Here is a 14,348-nt window from a genome sequence, read left to right on the forward strand (position 1 = left end):
AACCATGGTGATTCTCAGCCTGATGATCATTACAAATGAAATATAAATACAGAGACCCATCAGCTGAGTAGTTCACAGCATGGACACCAGTAAACTTTGAGACTTTTCATAGCCAAAGCTAGCATCATCTCCGAAACTCCAGGGACAGCAGTCATGAGGACAAAGAGCTTTTCAACAGCATTAACAATTGACGAAGCTGAAAAAGACTGAGAATGAGCATCAGTAGTTTAAAAACACCATTCAAATATTTTTTTTTGTTTTGTTTTAGTTTAAACAGCATTAATGAACATTCAAATTGCTGCATGAGGGGGAAAAAAATCAGTAAAGGAGTGGCGTGATCAATATCAAAGTCTCAATGCTTAAGTCTCTGTTACTGTCCAAGGCCTTAAACCTAAAGATCTATCAGCACCAGACATACAGTACAACACCACTTGTATCCAGTCTAGAAGTGTCCCATTTTGATGCAGCATTTATATTGTCTGTGTGTCAATCACAATGGCCTCAGTCCTGACTCAGGAGTGTCTTTCAGCAGTAGACGGACCAATAGATAAGGTTGAAAAAGATGTATGAACCAGGGAAAATCATCCGGGAGTATTTGTCAATGGCATGCGTGTTCTGGATGATGTTAAGGGCACGCAGGCTCTTCTTTTTCTTGGTGGTGGTGGACTCACTGCTGACAGACAGATGGACCACCATGTGTTCAGGTTTCTCTGGAACCTCGTGCATCTCTTCCTGCTCCTCCTCTGGCACCATGGGCTCCTCGGTGTAGCCGGCCAGGCTGTTGGTATCGGCCTCGCTGTAGGTGCCGTCCAACATGGTCATGGTTCTTGTCCCAGAGATCCCACAGGTGCAGGGCAATGACTGTGAAAAATACAACATAATCATTATTATGTATGGAACTTTGAAAGAATATGTCAAAGTTTACACATTATCAAGCATGTCTCCACCAGTGTTCTCAACAGATGGTTGACTTCGGTATACCGCGTTAATAGCTACAATAATTGTGGGGACTATAAATCTGTTGGTTGCTTCAACACATAAGTCTAGAGGGTGAATTGTAAACATCTACAGGCAAGAATGCCATAATGTTTGATATGAATAGTCATTAGAGGGTACTGTGGTGATCACCTTGTATTTAGAACCAGCATGAGGTCAACATTTCCTCATGCCCAATGCTTTCATCCATGAAAAGTATCTAAAAGTATCTAAAAAAACAAAACTAGCTCAGTGTAACTGTTCATTCTCTAACCTGTGCTGTAGAAAACCAGACACTAATGATGGCAATGACTGTTGATCTATTGGTGGCGCTTACTACTAGAACCAGAGTAAGAATTTTAAGCCTCAATAATTTCCTAAAACAGCTGGTCAGTGTAGTTATAGCAAGTTACTCAAACAGGAAGACACAGGAAGAAAGTGCATTTGTTGGGGACTACTTTCAGAGGCAGATTCATCTGTATTTGTTAATGTAATGAAGGAATATATCATCCAGCCAACTGTAATGATGTGGCTCACAGATGAGTTTTTAATAGTTTGTTGAGCTCTATGGCACAGAGTAAGAACATAGACAGAATAATAACCACACAAAACACATTATCAGATTAATTCATAATTGGTGTGGGTCTGCACATGGGATTCACTGACTGATGCTCACGAAACATTTAATCGTTTCTTACAATGAGTTATTTGATCAAATAAAATGAACAAAGGCAAACCTGTCCATGAGTGTTTGTAATGCAATAAATGTGTCATATCTTTTGATTCCCTTAATGTACAGACATCAAACAGTGAATCAGTCAGTGTGGAAACAGCAATGGTCATTGATCCACTGATAGTGTCAGACCTTCCATCATGTGTACTCAATAATTCAAATGCCTACACTGAGATCCCCAGATAACCCCAACAGTTCTCACTGGTTTAGTGTTGCAGTGAGACAAATTTGACATTAAAGCATTATTTTTTGAAGAAATCAAGCAGAATATTAAAAAAGGCTAGAAGATACAAATTAAGTTTTTTTCATTTTTGTTCCTAATGTGACTCAAAATGAGGTGAAATAAAATAAACACAACAATAAATAGACACTACAAGTATAATAATCCTCATCATCCCTACTCATTCATGTCATATTGGCCTAATGATGATAAATAATCATAAATAAAACAGAAAACATTCATATTTCTAATCTTGGTGCATACACTCCATTGATTTAAAGGCCATTTGCATCCATTAGCTAAATTCCCAAAACTGGATTGGTTGCTTTGGTCTCTTGGTGGCTCAGTATGTATCTACAATGTATAACTGTCATACTAAAGGCTAATATTAAACCTTAATATCGTTTAGATAATGAGTCCATAGATCGATACCATGGTTACTGTGGAGGCCTGAAAATTATTCAAATGTCATTTTAAATTCAAAGTCTAAAATTGTATGAAAGACTTATTTTAGGTAATGTTGGGCAAACTGAATGAGAATATACAATATTCTGTATTTATCCTTAGTTTTGTGTCTTTGTTAGTGTTTTATTCTGTGTCCCAAAAGGTGACTTTCTCCACAGGGATGCTATAAGTTAAGGGTGGAGAGATACTAAATACTACATAGTAAATATTGTGTAGCATACACAGAGTTTGTATTAATGGCAAGGATGACTCATATACAGTATAACATTTACCATAATGTACACACAGAATGCTTTATTAGTGGTTGTCAACCTTTTGGGTTTGTGACCCCTACCACGCCCGAAAATAAAGCAGTGTCTACTTGTGACCCCTAACCAGGGATGGGCAGTATTTCTAATACATGTATTTAAAATACGTATTTCAAATACAAAATACTACTTTGTAATTTGTATTTTATTGAGATTATGAAAATGCCTTCATATCTATCTATCTATCTATCTATCTATCTATCTATCTATCTATCTATAAAGCACGAAATCTCTCTGTCTGTCTGAGGCACCTTCGCATGGTCAAGCCCCCGTGATACCGCTCTCAGCCACTGGGAATGTTTGGCGCTGTTTCACACTTGCTATGAGCATGCACATTGCACACGCTACGGGCTGGCGTTTACTGGACTGATTGACAGGCCTCATAGGCGTCGTCTGAATGAAACGCTGTTTGAGAAGTTAGTTGTGCTTAAAGGCATCAACTGAGGAGACACCACTAGCTAAGGTGGCTAAGGTTACACATACTCCTTTGCTCACACAAGGACAGCACAAGGACTTGAGTTCACAAGCTTTGATAGAAACACTTGAGTTTGCTATTTTTCTTTCATTTTTCTGTTTTACAGTTTTTTTCTAGACTTTAAATTTGTTTATGTTCTCTGACCTATGAAATATTTCAGTGCTATGGTGACTTGACAAGATCATTTCCTACCTCAAACAAGGGCATTTCCAACCTCTTGCACATTTCAAATAAGAAATGATTGATAATGTCATAATTATTGGCTTCTAATTAATTGGCTTAACTGATTGGATGGTATTAATGTGACAACCAGATTTTTTATTATTTATTTTTTATTATTTTTGTATTGACATTGATAGAGGTTGTGCACACACCAGTTTCAGGTGTATACAAAATTATTCAATTGTGATGAAACTCACCATAAGTTTGGTAATGATGGTGTTAAATAACTGAAAAGGTTCAAATGTTAGTTTAAATGTTCTAAATAAATCATCCATTTGGATTATTTGTCTTTGAGTTATTGTCACTGATTCATAGTAATCTATTACACCAAGAGAGTAAATAAGTATACTTAAGGAACATTTCTCAGGGCAGAGGTTTATAGTGGGTTGTCTCTAACATGAGGGGTCAGCATGTCTAATCTGTTGACTGATTATGGGAGGAGTCTCTTGCTTTCAGATGTTTTTCCAGGTAGTGAACAAGTGAAGGGATAGATGAAAAAGGCTATTAGAGAAAGGTTGCTTAAAAAACTGCCTTGGGGAAAGTTTTGTAGTATTTTGAAAATACAAAAATACAGTATTTTATTTTGATACATTTTTTGGCTGCTGTATTTTGTAGCTTATTTTGATACATTTTTAAGGTGGGTATTTTATTTGGAAATACATTTTGATGTATTTGTACCCATCCCTGCCCCTAACCCTAACCCATCACAAGTGAAGGCTCATTGTGGTGATGAGTTGTCAGATTTGTCATTTAAAGGCTTTAAAAGGTGAAAGAATTACAGTATTTCACAAGACAAAGCAAACATTTGAAGAAAAAAATAAAAAAAAGAACTGTTTTCTATAGCAGATTTTTTGTCACTGTCGGTTTTATCATCTGGTCCTGACCTCCAGGTTAGAAACCACTGCACTGCTTTACACAACAGAAAGAGACAGAAAGCAAATATGCACATTCCAAATCAGCCACAAACAAGAACACTGTAGGTCACACTGAACTTTCACAACATGTTGGACCTGCTCTGTCACATGGTTCAACTCTGCTTGTCACTGTTATATTTCATACACTTATAGATACACTGGTGAATTAAACATAACAGAACTACAAAGGAAAGTTTCTCCTCTCCTATCAATTTACTCACACTCTGTTTCCACTGTAAGCACTTTCTCCTGCTTCTTTTCAGGGTGATGGTGGTGAAATTATGTTTAAACAGCAGTATACTCAACTTCCAACTCTACACTGCCAAACCTTCAAACTTTGGATCAACCTCTACAATAGATCAAAAGATAGAACAAAAGTCACTACATCTTAACTAAATGTGACTTATTTTGTACAAATGGCCTATACAGTATGTGATTAATGCACAACTGTGATAATTAAAACATTAACATTGTCTTATGTACTCTGCAGAGGCAGACATCATGTCTAATTAAGTTGCATTAAGTACGTAGAATCATTTGTTTCGCTCTCATTGACTCCCCTTTGGTTATTTTTTAATTTTTCAAATCATTTTTTGGGCATTTTTGCCTTTATTGGACGGTTGGTGGCAGAGAGGCCAACAGGAAAAATAGGTAGAGAGAGAATTAGGTATGGCAGGCAAAAAAGTTCCCTTGCTGGACTTGAAGCAGGGACGTTGCAGGTATATGGCATGTGCTGTAACCACTTGGCTACAAGAGCGCTCCCCCTTGGTTATTTTGATTCAGTGCACTTTCCCTATAGTGAAACTGCCCACAATAGAACAACTTTGATCTTTTGAGAATGTATATCAATAACTGCCACTTATCAATGGGAAGAAAATGATAAACTTGATCATATATAAAACCAATATAAAAAGCTGGAATGCATGTACCAACCTACACACAAATTTACAAGTAAATAGGGATGAAAATGATCTCCAATGATAGTTGGAGGCGCTGTTTCAACCTTAGAATACATGTTAGAATACATTTTTTGTATCCATATATTTCCATTGCTTTATTATGTAAAGTATGGCCTACACTTCACTGTGTTTCCAATTTCAGATAAGATAAATTAAGATATTCCTTTATTAGTCCCACAGTGGGGAAATGTACATTCTTAAGAGCTGACGTTATGTGTGTGCCTGTCTGTCATTACACGGTTTCTCACTTCTTGGACTTATAATTCACAGGCAGATTCTAATGTGATTTACCACATGCAAATGTGTCCTGTCTTCATCGTTGTCAGTGTGGAGAAGGATTAGTCACACAGGTAAATAGTAAGGAAACAGAGTCAAATTTTTGGCCTCAGAAGTGAGTTGAGAATACTCTATATGAGACACCTGCTGGAATTTGACCTGCAGTGTCTGGTCACAGGATTACTCCTCTGCTTAACCAGCAAGGCTAAACGAAGCTGTTGCAGCTGGGGTGAAAGGATTGCACATCCCAAACATCAGTGTTCAAATCAGAGAAGTATGAGCTGCAGTAGTAAGGTGAGAGGAGATTACTTCTTTCACTACATCCAAAGACATGTCTGTGACTTCCTTTTCCATTCTTCTCTGTTTTTTAAATAAATGCAGCAATTTTGGTTAGAAAAAGTTTAGCCATGTCAGGTTTCAGGACATGCTACATGGCTTGAATACTCACTGCCAAACTTTCCCCAGGGACAGCCACCACACTTCAGAGTGAAACAACAGTGTGTCATGACCAGCACCCATCTCACTGCAAAGCTGGCCAAACAAACGTGACTGTAATGCTCCACTTCACAAAATTCACTGTGGCAACAACTGTGTTCAAAAGTGTAAAGCTCTGCCTGCGTGCCTTTGATGGCAACTTGGCAGTGCAGCAAACAATGTGTCTCCACGACATTTGGGTTGACAGACTTTATTTCCTTGCAATAACTCAATTTTTGCCACACACAGTTTTTGCCAGCTCAGTCCAGCTTCTGTACTGAATGCATTCAGCAGTTTGAATAATTCCTCAACCAATGTTCTTGCTTCCAGAAGAAAAAAATTCTCCTGTTTTTTCTGAAAGCAAAAATCTGATCACCTTTTAGCTCATATTTATGCAAAATAGAGAAAATTCTGTTTCAAAGTTTCAAACAACACTGTACAATAGTGAGTGATATGTATTGCACATTTTGTATTTTACATTAAAATAAATGTATATCATTTATAGGTGCAGTGGGTTAGTGTCAAGGGGTACTGCACATTTCCACAGTCTAGTTAACTGTTCATAACTGTTCCTGTGTCTGGGGGTTTTGTAAATGGTAAATAGACTGTACTTATATAATGCTTTTCTAGTGTTTTTGACCCCTCAAAGCGCTTTTACACTACATGTCACATTCACCCATTCACACACTGATGACAGGGTGCCAACCTGTTCATCAGATGATCACAGATCACACACATTCATTCACTATTAACCACCACCATTCACTAGGAACAGATGGGGGTTAAAGTCCGTGTAAAGTGAGAATAAATATGTTTTCTGAGTTTGACATACCACAGAAAAGTGTGTTGTTAACCACCCTGCCAAATTTGAATGATTAAAAAAATCGCCAAATATATGAAATTAGGCTTCAAAGTTATGTAAAACTCAGCCTCTTTCTCTGCTCCCAAACGCTGTGGGAGTGCCCGTCGAGTCTGCTGAAACCCCGCCCCCTACCAAGTGTCACCTGTCAATCAAAGTCACCACCTCTACCAGAAACATGAACGCTACGTCTGAGAGCTTTCTGCTGCTAATTCAGCTGCTTGCCCGGCGGCTAGCTTGGCGCAGCTAACTCGGCGGTGATTTTCAGACCCGCCCACTAAATCCTGAACACAGAAATCTTGAAAAACAGTTTGTGAAGCCTAGCTCCACAATTCAAATCTACATGGTTGAAATGCTTTTTACACCTTTTTTAGAAATGCATTTATGACCTATTTAATGTGTTTAGAAGAAAATGTATGCATTCTCTTTACACAGTCATTAAGTATCTTGCAAGGACACATCAACATATGGACTAGAACTGCCAATTTTCCGATTGGTGGACGGCTGCTCTACCTGAGCCACAGACACCCTAGTGATTTGTTTTTTAAATTAGTGAGGCGTCCGTAGTGAGTTTCCCGCCCCTTTCCTGACTCTGGACATGTAAAGGTCTTGGATGATGGGCAAGTCAGCACTTAAAACCTTTGATGAAGGGTCCCCTTGAAGTCCACTGTCATCTCCACAATTTGAGAATGTTCAGCTCCAGGTTGTTGTGACTGTCTGTTCACAGACTCTTCTCCGTCCCAGATGAGGCTGATGATTGTTGTGTTGGCTGCAAATTTCAGGAGATGAACAGATGGGTCTCCTGACATGCAGTTATTGGTGTAGAAGAACAGCAGTGGGAAGAACAGTCTATCAAAGTACTTCATGACCACAGACATCAGGGTGATGGGACTGTAGTTGTTCAGTCAAGTGATGGAGGTTTCTTGGGGGCAGGTATGACAGTGTAGCGATTGAAGCAGGAAGGGACTTCACACATCTCCAATGATCTGTTGAAGGTCTGTGTGTAGATGTCTAGGTACCTTCTGTCTCTAAAAGAGCTCATACACATCCTCTTCACACACACTGTGAGTGATAGTACAGGGAGGTGATAGAATAGTGTGTAGTTGGTCGAGTGTGTGTGTGTTTACTGGCATGCTCCGGTTGTTGCATTGTCAGATGGTACTTTAGCTTGGCTGGCTTCATGGCTTTGTTTGCTGGCAACTGAAGACAGATTCCTGTTGCTGCTCTCCATAAAGCCAAACTCAATAGAGCCATAATCATATTTTGTCTTGTTTCCTTTACAACAGCAGTCATAGCAACACTGACGTGGTGACGTGTTGCAACATATCAGAATTACCATTTGCTCAAAGCTAGCAGGGGGGGAGTAAGTACCACAATAGTGTGTTTGCTTTGATGCACAGTGTGCTGTAGAGGTGATTACGTATATAAACTCCAGTTTTATGAAACAGCACAGATTTATCAACTATTAATAGATTTTTAAAATTCCTTTGAGATGTGATGTGAAGATGTAAAATATGGATTGGATCAGTATACTGTGGACTAGGGATGTAAACGGTTAATCGACTATCGATTAATTGTCGATAAGAATTTACTCGATTAAATTAAATTAATTGTCGACTAATTGAACATTGCAATCTAAGACCGTTTCCCACAGGACGTACTTGAACGTAACCTGAGATTCTCGCGGGCCGCGAGAGCTAGACCTGACACAAACTTGAGGCAGCAAAAAAAACCAAAAGCAAACATGAGGCGGTCAAAACGGAGTGGAGTGTGGGAGCATTTTAGACTAATTAACGATGAAAAAGACGCACAATGCAAACTCTGCGGTGCTACATTTAAATTCAACAGCTCTACGAGTTCGCTAAGATACCACCTGAACAACTTGCATGTAGCCATTTCGTCGCCTTCACAACCAACAATCGCTGCTGTGGTGGGAAGGCGAGTATGCGACCACAGGAAAGCTGAGGGCATTACTCAGAGAATTTGCGGGATGATTGAAAGAGATATGATGCCAATTAGCACCACTGAGGGCGAGGGATTTCGGGAGTTAATACAATTCATGGAGCCAGGATATAATATCCCTTCGCGAGCGACTATAACTTCCCACTTGGAAGCACTCTACAAAAATAAGAAGGCTAAGCTAAAAACACTGTTATCCGCGGCTAATGTGGCTCTGACGACGGATTGTTGGACAGCACTGACTACAGAAAGCTACATCACGATCACTTGCCACTACATTGAAGACGACTGGCAGGTAAAGTCGGCAGTCCTTCTCACGGAGAGCTTATCAGAGAGACATACAGCTGATAATTTAGCTGACAAACTGAACCAGGCTGTGGAGTCATGGGGACTCACCGGGCGTGTAATAGCCTGTGTACACGACAACGCTCGGAACATTGTCTCAGCAAACAACCCTGCACGAGTCAGTTGGAAATCAGTTTGTTGCTTTGCTCATACTTTAAATCTGGCCGTCAATGACGGATTCGCTGCTGCTGGTGTCAACCGAGTGATTGCAGCTGCTGGCAGGTTGGTCAAGCACTTCAATCACAGCACACCAGCAACGAAAGCGCTAGAAGCAAAACAAAAACAAATGCAGCTACCAGCTCATCGGCTCATTCAGTCCTGTAAAACCAGGTGGAACTCTGTACATGCAATGTTTGGCAGACTCGTAGAACAGCGATGGGCCGTGTGTGCTGTACTATCAGACCGCTCAGAGACCAAACTTACAGATGCGAGGACGCTTGAGTTGAGAGACGACTTCTGGCAGCTTATGGAGGACATCGCGCCAGCACTGGAGGCTCTCCAATGTGCAACTACTGTAATGTCAGCAGAGACTGAGGTATCCATATCCAACACGTACCCCATCACATTTAGTCTGCTCAACACGCATCTCAAGATGGCAAATGGAGACAGCAGCAGAGTGGCGGAATTCAAATCTAAAGTGCGTACTTCATTGGGTGAACGGATGAAGGTAAGCTATGGTCATTAATTAATTAAACTCTTCGATCAAATTTGAGGTATATATATATATATATATATATATATATATATATATATATATATATTTAACAGATTATGGAGTGAATAACTTATCACCGACACATTGTCACAGTGTAAACTGCGTTTTTATGCAGTTGTACCCTTGTCATGTCAAACCTTATTAAATAAAACTCTGATGCTAGCTTTCTCCTTTATTTAATTTTAACAGGTTGAGTCTGAAGACCTCACATCAACAACACCAATGATAGCAACGATGCTGGACCCTCGACATAAGCACCTGGGATTTCTAAGCCCAGCAAGCAGGATCTCAGCTCATTCCAAACTGCTTGAACTGGCTATGGCAGAACATGTGGACTCCACATCAACAAATGAAGCCACCACTGGAGATGATGTGCCAGTCCAGGGAGCTGCACTTCAGAGACACACTTCTGCTATGACTCTTCTACTGGCTGAAAACTATACCACCAGCAGCAATGATGACATAGAAAAGGAAGTGGACATGTTTCTGAAGGATGCCTCACCACTCCTTGATTCCAGTCCCACAGAATGGTGGAAAGTCAATGAAGGGAGATTTCCAAGGCTGGCAAATGTGGCACGACGATATCTGTGCATACCGGGCACGTCTGTCCCATCTGAACGTGTATTCTCAGCAGCTGGCCTCACTGTAAACAGGCTGCGCACACGACTTACTCCTGATCACGTTAATATGCTTATTTTCTTGAACAAAAATAGAGGGGTCTAGGTCAGGAGCCTATTCAAAACACATTGAGACAGGAATGTTTTTGTTTCAGGAGAGGTAGCCTATATCTTCATTTGACTGTTCTAAGGGACGCCCTCTAATGTTACTGTCACCTTCCTCAGGGATGATTTAAATTGTGTTCAGAATATATTTGAAGTTAGGACTAGTAATCTTACTGTTACCTTTCTCAGACCAAGGGGGATTATAAATGCTGCTGCTAATTTTTCAAGTTTTTCATATGTACTTTACCATTTTATTATATGTAGGCTTAATATTGTGTAGGCTAAGCCTACCCGTATTGTTTAGATTTTTATTTAAAATGTATTTTATTTTGCTTAATATTTCACATGCAACAGGTGAGCCAGTGCACAATTATTTTTTATGTATTTTAATTTTCTGTGCATAATTTATTTTGTTAAACTACATGAATGCCATTATCTGCACAGTATCCCAACTGGTACAATAAAACATCAATTGTGCAATATAACATGCATTTTTATTCAGTAAATAAGCAATATTTTGCTTTTTATGTTAAAGACACTATTGATACCGTGAGAAATTTACATTCTCAGGAAAAAAGCCGCTTATCAGTTAATCGTTAATCGATCGATAAGGTCAATCAACTAATGATTAATGAATTAATCGATAATTTGCATCCCTACTGTGGACTTTGCAGAGACTGTCATTCTCAGCTCTGTCTCCTGCCACCATTGAACTATTTCATACACATTCTCTCACTAGGGCTGGGTTTTGTTTAAAAATGACGATACCATCACCAATCCAAGTACCCTTAAAGTGATACTGATACCAATTGAGTACTTCATTCAATACCCATCATGTGAATAGAAGCATTAAATTGCATAAAATGCCAGCACAGATGGGTTGTAGCTGCTGTGACAGTGGGCCAATCACACGCACACATTCCCTGGGGATGGATAGATAGACAGATAGACAGACAGATAGATAGACAGATAGATAGATAGATAGGTAGACAGATATAAAGAACACACCCTCCCACCCGCATTGCTAGAACCCAGTATAAAAGCGCAATTACTATATAGATAAAAGTGCATGTAAAGGCACAATAAATACATAGGTAAAAGTGCATGTAAAATAGTTAAGGTCAGGGTGCATTATGTAAACAAGGCATTGTACATTGTATTGCAGTGGGTAGAAAGGATCTTTTGTAACGTTTTCTTGAGCAGCAGGGGAGTCTGAATCTGTTGCTGAATGAGCTCCTGAGATTTTCTAGTGTTTTTATGGACGTGATGGGTGGTATTGTCCTGGATCTTGAGGATCGATTGCAGGTATTGTTTGATGGGAGACATTTCGACACTACTTGGATACTACCTAACTCTCACCAATAAATCCCTCCTCATTGATGACTACATCTTGGACAAGGGGCTGATTTCATCAGTGGTAATCACTGACTTCACTCCCATCAAAACTCTACAGGTGTCAGACGCTTTTCCAGAAGAGGAACAATTCCCATATCTGTATCTAGTGCGGTACAAATTAAATGCATTATTATCATTAAATTGTTTGAATGCAAGTTGAAATAGGACAAACGGCTGAAAATGCACTAAAAGGTAGTCTATATTTTGCCAACTGCTGGTTGGACAGACCGAGAGGGCCCCTTCCTGCCAAATATCACTACAGTAACCATTTGTACAATTTGTCTTTTTTCTGAAGCCAGCTAAATAATTAGCAGCTGCAGGGTCACTGATAATTATGAGCAACACATCTGACAATACATACTGTCATTTGATACATTGTTATGATAAAATTACTGATTACAGCCACTTTAAAGATACACAATAGGTATTCTGAATACATTGTCTCCAAATGTCCAAAAACCTCTGTGTTTTCCCTCTGATGAACATTTGTTTACAGTTGGAAAGTACTATAAGTTAAAGAATTGGTGTTTGTGAGAATCTTAATCTTAATTTTTTGTTAATAATTTGGATTGGACAGGAAATGTTGCCAGGACACAAGTGAGGCTAATGACATCATTAAGCAGGTAATATCACTGCATTTCTTATGCCTACTTTGACTGTGAAATCAATTTCAACTGACATTCAAAGCAAGTAACCACACACTTTGATAGACTCTCTACAGCAGTCAACTGTGTGCTGGTGTTTGTGTTTGCAACGTCTGTGTTACAGTTCTCATTTCCTTTCAAATTGAAATCAATTTCAAAGAGTTTCATATGTTGCATTCTGATGAACTTTTTAGCACCCATGAGTCAAAATAAACAGATACGTCATTATGCTCTTTCCCCACTGTCATTTCTCATCTAAACCTTTGAGGAATATGTGATGAATACATACACTACACCTATCCAGTCAATATTAAATGATCTATTATTTGACATTTTTATCCCTGTGTCCTCATATGGGGACATTACATTTTAGGCCTGTTGGACCTCATACTTCATTCTGGTGAACTTTGACCTGTTGTCCTCCTTCGTACACATTTTTTGTGCTACCTAGTGGTAGCAAAAGCACATTACATTATTCCAGTAAAAACCAAATGGCAGGTATTTTGGGTAAGTCAATCATCAACTGATCCCCGACAAAACCGGAGCAGGAACAAAACCTGATCAAAGTTTACAGTTTAATAATAAATATAATAAATAAAGCTTAATAACGTTTGTAGTTTGATGTGCGAAACAAATTTGATTAATTTTAGCAACAACAACAAACTGCGACACAGCTTATCAGGAAGTACTCGTTTGAGGTCATTGGGACTTTATTACCCTTGGTGTAAATGTAAGGAAACAGTTTGTGTGAATTAATTGTGTTATACAGTAAAATAAACCCATTGTCCCCATATCAAGACATTATTTTTTCAAAAACTACTTCCTGTTCAAAGACAATACGAATACGAATATACGTACTGTATCAGGTTCTACTAATCCCAAATATCTAGGAGAAATTAAAAATACATACAAAAAAAAAAAAAAACTTGGGTTGAGGCAAAAATGCTATAAACAAATTTAAAGTATTTTCTTTTTTCGTTTGTTGAACTGGTGTAGTGGAGATCAGTCTCCACTACAAAACAAATAGGTCCTGACAGGAAATTGGCAACATCACATCACTGCATTGTTCTTCAGAAACTGAAAACCAGTATGTGAAGTCTGGATCATTGTCTTAAATATGCTAATCTTAAATTCAATCAATAAAAGGCAATTAGATGTGATTTAGGAATGAATAACTGTTTCAAACAAAACTGTCTTCCTGAAGTCATGTAGTTAACAGTTCTTTGTTTGGATGCTGCTGTTGTTTTCTCATTTGCATCCTGTAGTCACTCTTGTAAATGAAATTACACAAAGTCAGTGAGAGTGCAGCTTCTGGAGTGACTCTTCTGGCTCATGAACAAAGAGAGGCATTCCCTTTTTCATTAATATTGCATGGCATTCTGGAGTTTATCCTCAAAGTGCTGAACAACAATGAAGAAGAAGAAACAAAAGCTGGTGAGTGGTTACCTGTGATCGTGCCCTCTCTCTCATCTTACGCTCCCGGCGGTCCTGAACGGTGGAAAGGTAGTTGACAGCAGCGTACTCCAATACAGACAAGAAGACAAAAACGAAGCTGACCCAGAGGTAAATGTCTACCGCCTTGATGTAGGACACCCGAGGCATGGATGCATTCACACCGGTAATGATGGTGGACATAGTCAGCACAGTGGTGATGCCTAGGCACAAGATGCACAACATTGGGGTTAGGT

At 39.1% G+C, this 14,348-nt stretch overlaps 1 protein-coding gene across 1 annotated transcript in view; it reads right to left on the reverse strand.

Moving 5' to 3' along the window:
* Positions 1-525: 525 nt before the first annotated feature.
* gabrr2a (gamma-aminobutyric acid type A receptor subunit rho2a) overlaps positions 526-14,348 on the reverse strand; it is an 82,383-nt gene continuing 68,560 nt past the window's right edge. Inside the window, 2 exon segments of the mRNA XM_053335360.1 lie at positions 526-861; positions 14,107-14,315. Of these exon segments, the coding sequence (XP_053191335.1) occupies positions 526-861; positions 14,107-14,315 (545 nt within the window).

Source organism: Scomber japonicus, chromosome 16 (genome assembly GCF_027409825.1).
Source record: "Scomber japonicus isolate fScoJap1 chromosome 16, fScoJap1.pri, whole genome shotgun sequence".
In the NCBI taxonomy this organism is placed as follows: domain Eukaryota; kingdom Metazoa; phylum Chordata; class Actinopteri; order Scombriformes; family Scombridae; genus Scomber; species Scomber japonicus.